This window comes from Oryx dammah, unplaced genomic scaffold (genome assembly GCF_014754425.2).
Source record: "Oryx dammah isolate SB20612 unplaced genomic scaffold, SCBI_Odam_1.1 HiC_scaffold_3, whole genome shotgun sequence".
In the NCBI taxonomy this organism is placed as follows: Eukaryota; Metazoa; Chordata; class Mammalia; order Artiodactyla; family Bovidae; genus Oryx; species Oryx dammah.
The window spans coordinates 26,102,411-26,121,507 of NW_024070187.1; the positions used below are offsets into that span (position 1 = coordinate 26,102,411).

General features: G+C 36.5%; 1 protein-coding gene across 1 annotated transcript in view; it reads left to right on the top strand.

Annotated features, from left to right (window-relative positions):
• The window catches only part of STPG2 (sperm tail PG-rich repeat containing 2), a 349,046-nt gene that overhangs the window by 128,071 nt on the left and 201,878 nt on the right, over window positions 1-19,097 (top strand). Inside the window, exons 6-7 of the mRNA XM_040238384.1 lie at window positions 13,525-13,684; window positions 15,655-15,816. Coding sequence (XP_040094318.1) covers window positions 13,525-13,684; window positions 15,655-15,816 — 322 coding nt within the window. The remainder of the gene's footprint in view (window positions 1-13,524; window positions 13,685-15,654; window positions 15,817-19,097) is intronic.

Here is a 19,097-nt window from a genome sequence, read left to right on the forward strand (position 1 = left end):
AAATATTACATAATATTCTTAATTCTTTCTCTTCTTTGTCTACACAATATCCTCAGAAACCACCTTTACTCTGATGACCTTGGGTATCACCTGTATGTACTGATCACTTCCAAATACACAGATCACTTCCAGTGTACCTTGAACTCTCCACTGAGCTCCAGTCTTCCACAAATTGCTGTCTGTATAATACCTCCTGCTTGATGTTTTATAAGAACTATAAAAGTAACATTTCAAAGTTGAACTTGTCTTTCTTCTAACCCTGCTCTTCCTTCTATTATATGTTCTCCACCTGACAAGTGCTTACTTCCCAGGTGGTGCTATTGGTAAAGAATCCACCTACCAGTGCAGAAGATGCAACAGATGCAGGTTTGATCCCTGGATCTTGACATTCCTCTGGAGGAGAAAGTGTTACCCACTCCAGTATTTGTTCCTAGAATATCCCATGGACAGAGGAGCCTGGTGGGCTACACTCCATGGGGCTGCAAAGAGTCAGACATGACTGAGTGACTGAGCACACACACACTATATGACATCAGCCAGGACAGCGTCGCAAGGCTACTCTACCCCGATCTGGCAAATGGTTATGGAAAGGGGAGTTGGAAATTGGGATTGTGCTAGTAGCTGATAATTTTTGAGTCACCTACTTACAAGCCATGTTGCTTTTGGAAATAATTTCTTTGTGTCACAATTTTATTGTCTGTGAATTTATTGCTGACAAAGAGTGTGTACTCAGTAAATGTTACCTTTGTTTTGGTCACCTATTGCTGCCTAGCAAATTGACCTAAAATGCAGTGCCCTAAAACAACAACTATTTGTTATTTTCATGATTGTGCTAATAGCAACAAATGGAGTTAGATCGCTAGAGAAGACTCAAGGCCCCAAATGATGATACTTATCTACAGTTTCTTGCAGACAAAGAATACAAATAGCAACAGCATTAAAGTATTCTTTGTCATCAAAGGCTGAAATGGTTCCAGAGAGGCCAGGAGTGAGCTCTAATTGTCTTCTCTCCATTAGGCCATATCAGGACATGCTTTCTTTCTTAGATCAGGAACCACTAACAGATGTGTGGATATCTCAAAACCTCTGAGCTCAAATGAAGTCTTTTATCAGAATTTCTTGTACTTTACTGGTCACGTAGGCATTTTCTATTGCGTAACCAGCATCAACTATGGAACCTTCTAGCTCACTGTGGCCAGGTGCAAATTATTATTATCAATTAACAATGCTAACAAGCTGATGCCAACCACTCAAACTCACGAGGGTTTCATAATTTCAAAACAAAACTGTTAATCAGTAGTTTCTCATCTTGGCCAAGGATCAGTGCCTTGTGGATGCTTTAGGAGAGCAACTCACCCCAATTCTAGGCCTGCTGAAATGAACCTTCATCGTACAGTGATTCTCTGGATTTTTGGACTTAGTTGGGTAATTTTTCTAAGCCATATGGTACCAGTTTGTCCGAACAAGTCACAGGGTCAGCTCAGATTCATAAACAGGGAGATGAACTCCATCTTCTGATGGGAGGTAAGGCATGAACTTTTAGGGATAGGAAGAATTTTTGGTGGGCATGTTTGTAGGCAATCTGTCATGATTATTATTCTTGTTGTTATAATTACTGTTTTATCATTACTAGAACTATTGTTTGGTCAAAGTAAGAAAGCATTATCTTACCTGGACTTCTGAAATAGCCTCCTAACAGGTATCTTTGCTTCCAGCCTCACTCCCTTTTTTAAAAAAAAATTAATTTCTTTTTTTATTGAAGGATAATTGCTTTACAGAATTTTGCTGTTTTCTGTCAAACCTCAGTATGAATCAGCCATAGGTATACATATATCCCCTCCCTTTTGAAGCTCCCTCCCATCTCCCTCTCCATTCCCACCCCTCCCAACCCCATCCCAGGGTTGATATAGAGCCCTTGTTTGAGTTTCCTGAGCCATATAGCAAATTCACTCCCTTCTTTTATCTTCACAGGCAGGCAGATATATCATCTTAAAATGTTTTCTGACAACAGAAGGACAAACAACCCAGTTGAATAATGGGCAAAAGACTTTTTGAGAATATACATTTCTCCAAAGAAGATATACAAATGCCCAGTAAACACACAAAAAGATATCCAACACCTTTAGTCATTAGGAAAATGCATATCAAAATCACTGCAAGGTACCATTTCACATTTACTGGGATTTACATAATAAAAAATGGAAAACAACAAGTGTTGGTGGGGATGTGGAGAAATTGAAACCTTTGTATGTAGTTAGTTGGAATGTGAAATGGTATGGTCTCTATGGGAAACAGTTTGATGATTCCTTGAAAAGCTAAATATAGTATTACCATATGACTGAGAAATTTTACTTCTAGATGTAAACTTGTTCCTGCCAGCCTCTTCCAGGAATGCTGTACTGACCAATTTCCCCTTTGTATATGCTTTTCTGTTCCATCCATTCTTCCCAAGATAAGCTCCTTCTTATGTTTAGGTTTCAACATAAATTGTCTTTCCTGTCTAAGTTTCATTGTTCCTTTCTAACTTAGCACTCTGTATTCTTCATACAAATTGCGTTACTTGCAATTTAGAAATAGTTTATTTATCTGTTTGGTGTTATTGGTGTGTCTTTCTCACTGGAATTTTTACTTCCTGAGGGCACAAGTCTGTCCTGTTATATATCCAGGAACTTAGCATGTACCTAGCACATATCTGGCAATTCAGTTATTTGTAAAAATGGACAACCAAAGGAATTCTGTTATGAAATATAAAAGAGGACATGTCACTATGTAATAGGTTAATGAAAATTTAATGGTCTTCAACCAGTTTTGCCATGATCTGTGTAATTACCACTTTTGTGGTAATATTCCTTGAAGAAAAGAAGAGGGGCTTTGTAGTTAGTCAGACCTTAGTTTTCTTTGTGTTCCTACTAGTTGTCTTAGAGGTAAGTTCCTTAATCTCCATGGATCTTATTTTCCCAGTTAGGCAAACTTGAGTAATTTTGTTTATCTTGCAGGATTTTTAAGGATTAAAGATAGGAGGAATAGTATCAAGTACAGTGCCTGCCACACAGTGATGCTCAGTAACTATAGGGAATTAGTGTTTGTTTTATTTGTAAGAAGGATCACAGAAAGGGAAAGCTAAAAACATTATCTAAGTAAGTATTGATCGCAAAATTGAGTTTTATAGACTAAGCAAAGCATCGAAAGTAAAACCCTGTGATATCTGAATAGAGCTAGTAAAAAAAATATTCCTCCCCTCCTTATCTTTGCCCTTTCTGCTATCTTATTGCATTACACCTTGTGTATATGTATTTATTTCTGTATTTCCATATTTGATATATATTTAATATATACATGAATTTATAAGGCAATCACAAACATTTGAACTCTGATAATTAAAAAGTCAAGTGTTGATTTTTTTTAGATACAAAAATGGTTTTGTGGTTATGTTAAAGAAAGAGTCCTTTATTTTTTAGAGATATATCCTAAAGTATTTATTGATGGAAATTATATGATATTTTGGATTTGCCTGTACATCATGAGTGAGAATTGGGCAGATTGATTGGATTAGAAACATATGGGGATGTAGTTGAGGATTATTGACCCTGGGTAATGTATATGTGGGAATTGTTTTGTGTATTTTACTTTTTCATAATTATAAGTAAGGAAGAAAGGAAATGGAGAATTTAAGCTTATATAGAGAGTAGGGAGATGTTCTAGGCACTTTTCCCACTCACCGAAATTGTCAGCCAAGGTTGAGAAAAGAGTGACATTTGGGGGCCTGCTAATACAAAGGCTGAGTTGTGAGGCTGTCACAACATAATGAAGTTCAGTAGGTTTCAAATCACATCTATTCACGTGTGAAATTTTAAGTAACATTTTTCAGTGACTCACTCTTACATCTGAATGAGGAGGAAGGGATCACCAGACATTTGAGGGAACTCCCTGACATGAAACACAAAAGCAAAAAATCAAGAAGCCAACATCAAGGAAACTCCAAGGAAACAGATAGTAAAACAAAATTATAAATAATTAAAATTATAATTAATATTCAGAGAAAGATGGAGGATAATGCATACATGAATAAAGAAGATGTCAAGAATAATAAAGATAATTTGAAAATTAAAAATATAATTATCAGTTTAGTTCAGTCACTCAGTCGTGTCTGACTCTTCGTGACCCCATGGACTGCAGCATTCCAGGCCTCCCTGTCCATCACCAACTTCTGGAGTTTACTCAGACTCACGTCCATTGAGTCAGTGATGCCATCCAACCATCTCATCCTCTGTCGTCCCCTTCTCCTCCCACCTTCAAGCTTTCTCAGCATCAGGGTCTTTTCAAATGAGTCAGCTCTTTGCATCAGGTGGCCAAAGTATTGGAGTTACAGCTTCAGCATCAGTCCTTCCAGTGAACATTCAGGACTGATTTCCTTTAGGATGGACTGGTTGGATCTCCTCACAGTCCAAGGGACTCTCTAGAGTCTTTTCCAACACCACAGTTCAAAAGCATCAATTCTTCCTCGCTCAGCTTTCTTTATAGTCCAACACTCATATCCATACATGACCACTGGAAAAACCATAGCCTTGACTAGATGGACCTTTGTTGGCAAAGTAATGTCTCTGCTTTTTAATATGTTGTCTAGCTTGGTCATAACTTTCCTTCCAAGGTGTAAGCGTCTTTTAATTTCATGGCTGCAGTCACTATCTGCAGTGATTTTTGAGCCCCCCAAAATAAAGACTGTCACTGTTTCCACTGTTTCCCCATCTATTTCCCATGAAGTGATGGGACCAGATACCATGATCTTTATTCTCTGAATGTTGAGCTTTAAGCCAACTTTTTTACTCTCTTCTTTCACTTTCATTGAGAGGATCTTTAGTTCTTCACTTTCTGCCATAAGGGTGGAGTCATCTGCATATCTGAGGTTGTTGATATTTCTCCTGCAATCTTGATTCCAGCTTGTGCTTCATCCAGGTTGGCATTTATCATGATGTACTCTGCATATAAGTTAAATAAGCAGGGTGACAATATACAGCCTTGATGTACTCCTTTTCCTATTTGGAACCAGTCTGTTGTTCCATGTCCATTTCCAACTGTTGCTTCCTTACCTGCATACAGATTTCTCAAGAGGCAGGTCAGGTGGCCTGGTATTCCCATCTCTAAGAATTTTCCACAGTTTGTGGTGATCCACACAGTCAAAGGCTTTGGCATAGTCAATAAAGCAGAAATAGATGTTTTTCTGGAATTCTCTTGCTTTTTTGATGATCCAGCCGATGTTGGCAACGATCTCTGATTCTTCTGGCTTTTCTCAATCCAGCTTGAACATCTGGAAGTTCATGGTTCACGTATTGCTGAAGCTTGGCTTGGAGAATTTTGAGCCTTACTTTACTAGCATGTGAGATGAGTGCAATTGTGCACTAGTTTGAGCATTCTTTGGCATTGCCTTTCTTTGGGATTGGAATGAAAACTGACCTTTTCTAGTCCTGTGGCCACTGCTGAGTTTTCCAAATTTGTTGGCATATTGAGTGCAGCACTTTCACAGCATCATCTTTTAGTATTTGAAATAATAGCTCAACTGGAATTCCATCACCTCCACTAGCTTTGTTTTTAGTGATGCTTCCTAAGGCCCACTTGACTTCACATTCCAGGATCTGGCTCTAGGTGAGTGATCACACTATCGTGATTATCTGGGTTGTGAAGATCTTTTTTGTAAGTTCTTCTGTGTATTCTTGCCACCTCTTCTTATCTTCTGCTTCTGTTAGGTCCATCCCATTTCTGTCTTTTTCTTGAGCCCATCTTTGCATGAAATATTCCCTTGGTATCTCTAATTTTCTTCAAGAAAATATAATTATAGAGTTTAATTATAGAATTTAAAATTATAGAACATGAGCTGGAAGAAATAATCTGGAAGCCTGGTCGCACTATAGTCCTTATTTACAGAAGGGGACTTTGGAACTCTAGGGAAAAATGGCAGTTATGGAACTACTGGAAAGTGATTGTACCTGCAGGGTCCTAGCAGTGTGAGTTTTAAACTATTTTAAGGTTCAGTTGTGACTGCATATTAACATTAAACAGAAAGCTTTTAAAATTTTAATAATGCCTGGGTCTCATTTCTATTGGCCTTAGTTTGAATAAAGTAGAACGAGGCATTATTTTTAAAAGTTCCCCAGATAATTCTCTTGTAAAGCATGGGTTGGGATCTAGTGTAAGCTTCTCAAAAGCAAAGCCCATGCTTTATTTATTAGTATGTACACTGCTTTGTACATAGTAAGCTTTTAGTATTTTCTGTGGAAATAATCATCATCACTGATGGTGGCTCCAAGTTAGAGGAGTAAAGGTTAAACTGTTTGCCTTTCCCCAGTCCCTGTAACTTCTACACACCATCTGATCAAATAAATGATTATACCCTAGTTTTTAAAGAAAGCTTTTTTTTTTTTTATTAAATCCTAGTTATTTCACTTCATCTGTAAACATTTCAGTAGTGACCTCTGAAAGATAGTCTTTAAAAAACCAAATAATTATCTTAAAAAATTCACAGTGTTTACTTAATATGATAGATTTTTAATTAGTGTTCAAATTTCCAGTGTCGTATAAATATAGAAACAGGATCCACAGAATGTCCACACATTGCCATTGGTGTTGATTGATACATCTCTGTTGCTCTCTCCCTCTTTTCTTCTCTCTCCTTTCCTTGAAGTTATTTGTTGAGCAATTTATTTGTCCTGTAATTTTCTACAAGAGGTGCTAAGTGCATCCGCCTCAAGCATATTCCTTTGCCTGAGGTAGGGGAAACACTGCTTTATAAGTGACTGTGTGTCCTTCCATTAGATAGCACGTGGTCTAAAGAGGGCCATTTTTATTAGGTTGTACATGAAAAGATTACATAAACAATCTGCCACAGTAATCTTAAGTTTTCTTCCTAAGGCAGGATACTTTTAAGATCTAAGCCTTCTACTTTAAGATAGATGTACTCTGCAGAAAAAGCTGTGGTAGGGACTCCTTTTTGGCTGAGCTGTGGTTCTTTATTGTGCCTGAGAATCCTCTATGAGGCTTGTTAAAAGTATAGATTCCTGTGCCCAAAAAGATTCTGATTCAAGATCTCAGAGGAGACACTGGGAGGCCATGTACTTAATAGACTGATATTAGTGCAGGTGTTTTGCTGATCACAGTTTGTAAAAGCAGGATAAATATCACAGCATTTTCATCCTGTGTCTAGGGTTTGGTCTTTGCAGAGTTTGTTTTACCTTCTTACACTGTCACAAAGGGAGACCTGCCCTTCAGTGGTGAGTGTCTCACAGTCCTATTTTGGAACTTATTTAGAATTGGCTTATTAAATTCTAACTTTTTATAAATAAAGACCTGACTTTACTATTCTATGTTATTTTAGTGAAACAAAGTTCAGTAATATTAGAAACTTTATGGAAAACAGAAGAAAAGGAAAAGGAAGTATTTATTGAAGAGATCAAGATTTCATTTAGTCTTTTAGCAAAATAGTTCTCAAGACTAAGTATATTCACTTACCTCATGGATCACACTTAGTCTTTTCCCTATGCTCCATATTAATGACCACCTAAACAACTGTTCAGAACAGGAGGAAAGTAGTAGTAGTCCCTGTTTGTCAGTAGCTAATTATTTTTTATCATGCCTGCCTATACAGAGAGAAAACTGATACAGCATATCTGTAAAAAAAATACATATTACATCATGTATTTGAATATTTGTTCATATTTTTGTATTGATACATATTTCATAGGTTTAAATACACTCAGAATTATATAGAAATTTTTTTTCTTCTGAATGTATCTTTCTGCAAGTTCATAGGAAAAAACAAACTTAGATGCCATGACCAAAGTGAATCTTTCTGTCAGCCATCAAATAATTGCATAACTCTGTTCATTTGAGACAATATAATACGGACTTTTGCATACATTTTTAGAATCTAATTTGTTTTTAAGAAGAGGTATTTACGTACAAGAATTTCTCCTAAAGAATTTTTCAAATTATTTTTTTACTTAAATTATAGATATTTTACTATTATTACAAATGGATAATGCTGTTCTTTGGAGACATATTAGTTCCCAGAGGGACATATCTTCTAAAGTCGTTATATGGCCATTGAAAATGTAAGATTCAGTGCATGAGTTCATGCAAGTATTTACTGAGCACCTAGTATGCCCCAGCTACTCTTCTGTTCTCTAAAGATACAGCAACCAATGAAACAGAAAAAAAAACAAAAACCAAAAAAAAAAAAAAAAAAACCAAAGCAAAACTGCCCTCTTGGAGCTTACAACATAGCAGGAAATGATATTTTGGGTAGTAAAAAATGATAAGGTTGAAAAATAGGAGAGGGAACAGGGATTGTTTGGGTTTCCCGGAAATGGCTCACTGAGAAGGTAACATTGAGTAGTGAACTGACTGAATTGAGTGAACCTTGGAGCTATCTAGGAGAACATTCTGAGCAAAGAGAATGGTAAGTGCAAAGGTCCTTAGGTGAATATATGATTGATCTTTTGGGAAACAGAGTGGAGAGAGTGGAGAGAGTAGTAGGAGAGGAGGTTAGAGTGGTAATAGTGTGTCTGGAAGTGAAATTCATTTTATATTTAGGATATATTTTTTTCTTTTTTTTTAATTGGAAGTGAGATTGAAAATCATTGAATGGGTTTGAGAAGGGGGATGGTGCAATCTGACTAAGGGCCTTAACTGGACCCATTACTAGCTTCTGTGGTAGAAACAGACTGAAGGTGGGCAATATTGGAAGCAGGGGAGGTGGTTAGGAAGATTTTTACAGTAACCTGGATAAGAGACGGTGGCTTGGGTCAGAGTACTTGTAGAGGCTGGGAGACATGGTTGGATTTTGATGTATTATAATAATATAGATGACAGAATTTACTGATAGAATTTCATTTTATATCCAAGTTATAAGCCCAGTTTTTAATTCATAAATCAATGTATAATTCTTTCAACTATAGAAAAGTAGGAGAGTTATATATGAAGCAGATGACTTAAATCTAACTTTTTATATACTATGAAAGGAACTTTATCAAGGTAATTAAAATATTTGATGATGAATAAATAGTACTTCCTGATACATATTTATATTTTATTAGCAGGATAATTAAAACTCAATCCTATTATTTACTGAGTTAATTTTATCTTTTGTAAAGTATTTAGGTTAAAAGCTTAATGTCTTATATCTTCTAACATTTGTAGTTAAAATAGAAGAGCTGGTTGTATAAGTTAAATGGAAGAAATTATTTATTTAATGTAATGTTTAATCACGTGAAGGGCTCAGATAAGTGTTTTTTTCTGAGATCTATCTTAAATGGAAGAAACATATTTATTTAATGTAATGTTTAATCACATGAAAGGCTCAGATAATTTTTTTTTTCTGAGATCTATCAGTAGAGGGCAGCAAAGTTTCAAGCAGTGTGTTTTTAGGTTCCTGGGTGGCTTTGCAGAGGAAAGCAAAGCCTTTCTCTCTTTTTTTTTTTGTTTGTTGCTCTTAAGTTTGTTCTGGCTTGCTTTTTAATGAAGAGCTTTGGTAATATCACTTAAAAGCCCTGTAGCTTTGGTTCAGATATTTAACCAACTGTTCCCTTAGGTGCTATAGATACTTTCTTAAAGAGAGCATGTCTTTTTTTCTTTCTGTAATTTAGGGAGTACCAGGGCCAGGAAAATATGACATTAAGAGTCAGTTTCAGAAGCATAAAAGTGCGACATCAAACGTGACTGATGCATCACCTGCTTTTCTTTCTCAGTCCCAGGTAATGTTCTACAGTGGTTTCACGGATAGAGGATAACAGGGAAAAGGAAACGCTAGCAACAAATTCAGTGGTGTTAGGAAGGTTATAGAAAGAAAAGTGGTATGTAAATAAGTTGGGAACAGATACAGTCTAGGCAAATCATATTCCCAAATGTGCATAGACTTAAATGACATAAGATTACAATATTAAGAATATTGCAGAGATTAGTATTCAGATTGTAATTTTTATTAAACATTTTCTACTAAGCAAATTTGCATATGTGAAAGTTCAGTTTATCTTATAAGAAATTTTACTCTGGGTTTTAAATATATTTTGCTAATGAGTATATGACTGGAAGGTGATCAAACCAGTCATGAAACATCATGAAACATCATGAAAAATGCTGGGTTGGATGATGCACAAGCTGAAATCAAGATTGCCGGGAGAAATATCAATAACCTCAGATATGCAGATTGCGCCACCCTTATGGCAGAAAACGAAGAGGAACTAAAGAGCCTCTTGATGAAAGTGAAAGAAGAGATTGAAAAAGTTGGCTTGAAACCAAATACTCAGAAAAAAAAAAAAGAAAAAGAAAATGAAGATCATGGCATCTGGTCCCATCACTTCATGTCAAATAAATGGGGAAACAGTGAAACAGTGACAGACTATTTTTCTGGGCTCCAAAATCACTGCAAATGGTGACTGCAGCCATGAAATTAAAAGACACTTACTCCTTGGAAGAAAAGGTATGACCAACGTAGACAGCATATTCAAAAGCAGAGATATTACTTTGCCAACAAAGATCCATCTAGTCAAGACTATGGTTTTTCCTGTGGTCATGTATGGATGTGAGAGTTGGACTGTGAAGAAAGCTGAGCACCGAAGAATTGTTGCTTTTGAACTGTGGTTTTGGAGAAGACTCTTGAGAGTCCCTTGGACTGCAAGGAGATCCAAACAGTCCATTCTGAAGGAGATCAGCCCTGGGATTTCTTTGGAGGGAATGATGCTAAAGCTGAAACTCCAGTACTTTGGCCACCTTATGAGAAGAGTTGACTGATTGGAAAAGACTCTGATGATGGGAGGGATTGGGGGCAGGGAGAAGGGGATGACAGAGGATGAGATGGCTGGATGGCATCACTGACTCGATGGTCGTGAGTTTGAGTAAACTCCAGGAGATGGTGATGGACAGGGAGGCCTGGCGTGCTGCAATTATTGGGGTCGCAAAGAGTCGGACATGACTGAGCAACTGAACTGAATTGAACTGAAGCTATTTCTTAGGCAAGAACATTATAATACTAACAAACCTTTATAATGTGGCACTGTCTGGATCAAGTAGTTGTGATATTTCTCCAGTTGTACTGTGTAAACTCTGATTATCTTAACTAGGAAAGGTTATTAACCTTTAGATGACTACATGTGACTACTTTGGTTTCATTGTACTTAAGAGGCACCTCCTTGGAGACAGGTAGATTGCAGGTATAGTTTGGAGACATAATTAACATGACTTTTTAATGAGTTAATGTTGTGGTAAGGGACTAGGAGGAATCAAGAATGAATACTAGGTCTTTGCCTTGAGCAGCTTGATGGTACTTGAGGTACAACACAGAATGGATGTAGGGGAGTGAGATACTGTGTGTGCCCTTGATTTTTAAAAATCACATTTTTGCAACCAGAACTCTCAGTTTTTATGGTGTTCTGTTCATCCAATATATAGTCCTAATGTGACATCACTTGGCATCAATTATAATATTTTAAATATATTTCTCAGAAATGAAAAGGAATATCGTATCAGTTTTGCTTAAGGGATTCTGAAGTGAAAGATGTGGAAGAGTTAAAACCAACAGGATCGCCTGCTAGCCTATTGTTAGTGTTTAGTTGAATATGGATAGATTTATTAATGACTATGATTGAAAACAGAGAAGGCAATGGCACCCGACTCCAGTACTCTTGCCTCGAAAATCCCATTGACGGAGGAGCCTGGTAGGCTGCAGTTCATGGGGTTGTGAAGAGTTGGGCACAACAGAGTGACTTCACTTTCAATTTTCACTTTCATGCATTGGAGAGGGAAATGGCATCCCTCTCCAGTGTTCTTGCCTGGAGAATCTCAGGGACGGGGGAGCCTGGTGGGCTGTCGTCTATGGGGTCGCACAGAGTCGGACACGACTGAAGTGACTTAGCGGCAGCATGATTGAAAAAGCAATAATTCAATTAACCAGGTGGACTTAGAAGACAGTTTTTGTTTTTTAGGAATAAAGACATGTTTCTGGTATACTTATTTTAAAAAGTCATCGACTTAAAGGATTTGTCTGGTATTTTATCTAAATGCATTGAATTTTCTTATGTCTTCAACTAGTAACTTTTAAAACCTAAGATTTTCTTTATAATAATGCTTCTCAACTTTTGCTGCAAATTAGAATATTTTGGGAAATTTTAATACAAATCCAATTGCTTTCTTTCCTGTCTCTGAGTTGATGGAGCTGGTCCAGAATAGGGCCCAGGCAGGCATCAATTATTTTTTTTTAAACTCGTCAAGAAATGCAGCCAGGGTTGAATGTTACCATTTAAAAATATTGTACTCAGCATTTAAATAATAAGATAGTATTTAGGAAAGCTTTGGAAATGTTTCTACATGAAAGGAGGCTAAAAGCAATATCTGAGCCTAGACTAGATGATGTATTGGATGGGAAAATTGCATTAGAGGTATAATTAGATCAACTGACAAATTTGGAATATGAATGGTAGATTAAATAAAAGTCTTATATCATTGCTACATTAAGAAAATACATGTAAGAAAATATCCCTATTTTTAGTAAATGCACACAAAGGATTTAGAGAGAAGGGGCTGGCCACAGCACAACATTCATAACTTTCCATTAAATAGTTCTGTGAGTGTGTGTGTGTGTGAGTGTGTGTGTGTGTGTGGGTGTATAGAGAAAGAGAGAGGGAATAATGGACATACAAATAGAAAAGCAGAAATAAAGTGGGCAAATGAAAAAAGTGAATGGCATATTAACAGTAGGTGAACCTGGATAAACATTGCACAGGAATTTTCTGTATTATTTTTATTTATAACTTTGAATATTCCAAATTTTAAATTAATTCTAAATAAAAAAGTTAAAAAATAAATTATACAATCTATATGTCATAAGATTTCATAGTTTACATATAGATACATTTAATCAGTCAGTTCAGTTCAGTCGCTCAGTCATGCCTGACTCTTTGTGACCCCATGGACTGCAGCACACTAGGCTTCCCTGAAAATGAATATACCAAGTAAGCATATTGTAAGTTTATAATATAAAAAATTTAATGTTATAAGTTAAAGTGATTTATGTACCATTTGAATCTATAAGATTTTTTCTTAAGGTAGCTAATATTGTTGTGTTAATTGAATATACATATTCAGGGACTTTGTCAATTTGTACAGTTTTATTACATAGAAGAAACTGTATTTGATCATATAGATTTTATTTATTATCTTAACTTTCAGAATATCTTAAATGTGGAGATTGTCCATACACTATCATCTGAATCTCATAATGAGATGATGTCCTTTGAAAAGTCTTTCTGGCTTAGCAAAGTATATAATGCATTACTGTATTAATATACATATGATTTTACTAAAAGTATATATTTTATGTTTTGATAGGTACAAGATCTTAATTCATCTACATTTTCTTCACTTCATTAAGAAATAAATTAAACTCTAGATGTTATATTACTAAAAAGGCAGCTTTTAAGTCATGAAATATCAAAATGTACCATTACTTTCTAACTGGCATATTTTCCTGTTCTTCACTAGAGGTTTGTCCCTATGAAATCAATCACTCCAGCTCCTGGCACATACAATGAATCTCGAACTGCTTTCAAGCCCTTGAAGAAAACATTAGGATTGAAAAATACCTCATTTGGTCAAAGTGCTGCTCGATTCACACAAGACTCTAAGACAGAGAAAATGCCAGGTTGGAAATTCATATGTATCCACTCTAACTTGATGTAACTTAATATTCTTAACAAGATGGATGCACCAGAAAGTACAATTTTTTTTTTTGTTCTGTGGGTTGTGTTGTTAAGCCAACATTTTTTTTTTAAGCATTGACTATACCCTAAACTTAGATAAAAATAATGTGTAATTTTAGTAAGATTTTAATTTAACTTATCACATATCTTAGTTGTAATTTTCTATTGCTTTCCTTTTTTCAATAAAGTTCCTAATTTTCTCTTGGTAGATGAACATATATAATATGTTAACTATGTGGTCACTGCCAGTAATGTAACTTATGATATTCAATTTTGTTAAAATTTTATTTTGGGGGATGTCCAATCATATGTTCTAGTATTCTCAGTGGGTATTCATATATATATATATATATAAATATATATATATATATATAATATATGTTATATATAAGGATATACATTTATATATAATTATTATATATAATACATGTTATATATTTATATAGAAAGACATATACTAGATTACAGTGGGTAATCTTTATATATCTAAGAATATAACACAAAACATATAGAGCTTCCCAGGTGGCTCAGTGGGGAAAGAATTCACCTTCAGTGCAGGAGACATGGGTTTGATCCCTGGGTTGGGAAGATCCCCTGGAGGAAGGCATGGCAACCAACTCCCGTATTCTTGCCTGGAGAATCCCGTGGACAAAGGAGCCAGTGGGCTACAGTCCACGGGGTCAGAGAGAGTTGGAAACAGCTGAAGTAGCTGAGCATACACACACTGGCGTATAGGTTGTCTGTTGCTGCATGACAAACTTAGTGGCTTAAAAAAATGCTTTTTCTATCATATCTCATTAGTTTGTGGGGTTTCTGGAAGGCAGAGTTCAGATGAGACTGTCATTCAGAGTGTGTGCATAGCTCCAGCATTGCTGCCCTAGGGTAGCTGAATTTTGACATAGTAGCTCAGGGCTCCGTGAGATCTGATAGGATGCTGCAAGACTTCTTATGACTGACCCTCAGAAAATTCCAGGACATCATTTCTGCTCCATTCTATTAGTCAGTCAAATGACCCAGGGTAGCCCATATTGAACAGAAGGGCGTGAAACTTTATCTCTCAATGACATGGATAGCAAAGAATTGGTAGCCATTTCTAAAATTTTATGTAAATGGAATCACACATTATTTAGAATTTTGTATATCATCTTTCATTGGCATAATGTTTTTGAGTTTCAATCATGTTGTTGCATTTATTTTTTCTTTTTATTATTGAGTAGTATTCCATTGTTTGGGTGTAGCACATTTTGTTTATCTGCTCACCAGCTGATGGATATTTGGTTTGTTTTCACTTCTCTTGGAAAAATAATTAGAAGTAGAATTTCTGGGTCATATGGTAAGTATAAGTTTAACTTTGTAAGAAGTTGACAAATTGTTTTTCAAAGTAGCAAAGCACTTTGCATTCCTGTCAGCAATATATGAGAAGTCTTTCTAAAAAAGTTGCCTACAGTTACTCAGTTTATAAAGATGTATATAAAAAACAGAATACTGCTCAGCCATAGAAGAGTGAACTTTTCCCATTTGTAGCAATATAGACCGACTTTGAGGATATTATGCTAAATGAAATGTCAGAGAAGAAAAGTACAGTATATCATTTATATGTGAAATCTAAAAAATACAACAAACTAAATAAACTGAATAAAAACAAAAAGAAGCAGACTCACAGATAAAGAGAACAAACTAGTGTTTACCAGTGAGGAGAGGGCAGAGGGGAGGAGCACAGAGGCAGGGATAAGTAAAAGGGTTATTATGGGATTATATGAAATCAGGTGTGTGAAACTTTTGAAAACTTTAAAGCACTATAGAATTTAAAGACTCATTCAATAAATGCAATACAATAAAATAGTAAAGTTACTAAGTTTAAAAGAATTAAAGGGGTGCTTATTATTATATATTATATTTTTCATAATTCTAGGTCCTGGGTTTTATAATATCCAAAACAATACGTTCATCGACAACCTTAGCAACACCTACTGGAAGAAACCAAAGAAAAGTGCATTTGGTTCTTCTGTTCCTCGGACTGTCTTCCTGGTTCAGAAAGAAGTTTTTACTACTCCTGGGCCTGCTGACTATAAGGTAATATGTGAATACCAAAATTATATTATTTTTATCTCATGTGAAGAATTTAGAATTTACAAAATTACCTGTAGTATATGTACTTCATTATTATAAGCCATACTGTTAAAATTATTTACATGTGGTCAATTATGGCATAAAAACAAAACTTAATTTGGTTAAAGCTATGTTTATAATTTCTTTTTCAAAAATAGATCTTATTTGGGAATTCCCTGGTGGTTAGGTCACCATGCTTTCACTACTGAAAGTGTGCAGGTGCAAGATCAGTCCCTGATAGGGAAATTGTGATCTCACAAGCCATGTGGTATGGTTAAAAAAAAGAAGTCTTATTATTTAACTCTTTGAAGATCTCATATACTTTTGGCATTCGGATATTTCCAGGACCAGATATTGAACCCATGCCCGCTGCACTGGCAGGTGAATTCTTATCCACTGTACCTGCAGAGAAGTCCTCACTTCAGTTGGGTTTAGTCGCTCAGTCGTGTCCGAACTTTGCAACCCCATGGACTGCAGCACACCAGGCCTCCGTGTCCATAATCAACTCCTGGAGTTTACTCAAACTCATGTCCTTTGAGTCGGTGATGCCATCTAACCATCTCATCCTCTGTCATCCCCTTCTCCTCCCACCTTCAATCTTTCCCAGCAGCAGGGTCTTTTCAAATGAGTCAGTTCTTCCCATCAGGTGGCCAAAGTATTGGAGTTTCAGCTTCAGTAACAGTCCTTCCAGTGAACACTCAGGACTGATTTCCTTTAGGATGGACTGGTTGGATCTCCTTGCAGTCCAAGGGCTTCTCCAATACCACAGTTCAAAAGCATCAATTCTTTGGTGCTCAGCTTTCTTTATAGTCCAACTCTCACGTCCATACATGACTACTAGAAAAACCATAGCCTTGACTAGACAGACCTTTGTTAGCAAAGTAATGTCTCTGCTTTTTAATATGCTATCTAGGCTGTTCATAACTTTTCTTCCAAGGAATAAGTGCCTTTTAATTTCATGGCTGCAGTCACCATCTGCAGTGATTTTGGAGCCCCCCAAAATAAACTCTGTCATTGTTTCCACTGTTTCCCCATTAATTTGCAAGAAAGTGAGGGACCAGATGCCATCTTAGTTTTCTGAATGTTGGATTTTAAGCCAACTTTTTCACTCTCCTCTTTCACTTTCAACAAGAGGCTCTTTAGTTCTTCTTCACTTTCTGCCATAAGGGTGGTGTCATCTGCATATCAGAGGTTATTGACATTCCTCCCAGCAATCTTGATTCCAGCTTTTGCTTCATCCAGCTCAGCATTTCACATGATGTACCCTGCATATAAGTTAAATAAGTAGGGTGACAATATACAGCCTTTCCATACTCCTTTTCCTATTTGGAAACAGTCTGTTTTTCCATATCCAGTTCTAACTGTTGCTTTTTGAACTGCATACAGATTTCTCAAGAGGCAGGTCAGGTGGTCTCATATTCCCATCTCTTTTAGAATTTTCCACACTTTATTGTGATCCACACAGTCAATGGCTTTGGCATAGACAATAAATAAGAAGTAGATGCTTTTCTGGAACTCTCTTGCTTTTTCGATGATACAGTGGATGTTGGCAATTTGATCTCTGGTTCTTCTGCCTTTTCTAAATCCAGCTTGAACATCTGGAAGTTCACTGTTCACGTAGTTGAAGGCTGGCTTGGAGAATTTTGAGCCTTACTTTGCTAGTGTGTGGGATGAGTACCATTTTGCAGTAGTTTGAGCATTCTTTGACATTGTCTTTCTTTGGGATTGGAATGAAAACTGACCTTTTCCAGTCCTATGGCCACTGCTGAGTTTTCCATATTTACTGACATACTGAGTACAGTGCGTTCACAGCATCATCTTTTAGAATTTGAAATAGCTCAGCTGGAATTCCATCACCTCCACTAGCTTTTTTTGTAGTGATGCTTCCTCAGGCCCACTTGATTTTGCATTCCAGGATGTCTGGCTCTAGGTGAGTGATAACACGCTTGTGATTATCTGGGTTGTTGAAGATCTTTTTTGTATAGTTCTTCTGTGTGTTCTTGCCACCTCTTCTTAATATCTTCTGCTTCTGTTAGGTCCATACCATTTTTGTCCTTTATTGAGCTCATCTTTGCATGAAATGTTCCCTTGGTATCTCTAATTTTCTTGAAGAGATCGCTAGTCTTTCCCATTCTATTGTTTTCCTCTATTTTTTGCACTGATCACTGAGGAAGACTTTCTTATCTCTCATTCCTATTCTTTGGAACTCTGCATTCAGATAGGTGTATGTTTCATTTTCTCCTTTGCTTTCACTTCTCTTCTTTTCACAGCTCTTTGTAAGGCCTCCTCAGACAGCCATTTTACTTTTTTGCATTTCTTTTTCTTGGGGATGGTCTTTATTGCTGTCCCCTGTACGATGTCATGAATCTCTGTCCATAGTTCATCAGGCATTCTTTCTATCAGATCTAGTCCCTTAAATCTATTTCTCACTTCCAATGTACAATTGTTAGGGATTTGATTTATGTCATACCTGAACCATCTAGTGGTTTTCCCTACTTCAATTTAATTCTGAATTTGGCAATAAGGAGTTCATGATCTGAGCCACAGTCAGCTTCCAGTCTTGTTTTTGCTGACAGTAGAGAGCTTCCTCATCTTTGGCTGCAAAGAATACAATCAATCTGATTTCGGTGTTGACCATCTGGTGATGTCCATGTGTAGAGTCTTCTCTTGTGTTGTTGGAAGAGGGTGTTTGCTATGACCAGTGCATTCTCTTGGCAGAACTCTATTAGCCTTTGCTCTGCTTCATTCTGTATTCCAAGGCCAAATTTGCCTATTACTTCAGGTGTTTCTTGAGTTCCTGCTTTTGCATTCCAGTCCCCTATAATGAAAAGGACGTCTTTTTTGGGTGTTAATTCTAGAAGGTTTTGTAGGTCTTCATAGAACTGTTCAGCTTCAGCTTCTTCAGCATCACTGGTCAGGGCATAGACTTGGATTACTGTGATATTGAATAGTTTGCCTTGGAAATGAACAGAGATCATTGTGTCATTTTTGAGATTGCATCCAAGTACTGCATTTCAGAATCTTTTGTTGACTGTGATGGCTACTCCATTTCTTCTAAGGGATTCTTGCCCACAGTAGTAGATATCATGGTCATCTGAGTTAAATTCACCCATTCCAGTCCATTTTAGTTCGCTGATTCCTAAAATGTCGATGTTCACTCTTGCCATCTCCTGTTTGACCACTTCCAATTTGCCTTGATTCATGGACCTAACATTCCAGGTTCCTATGCAATATTGTTCTTTACAG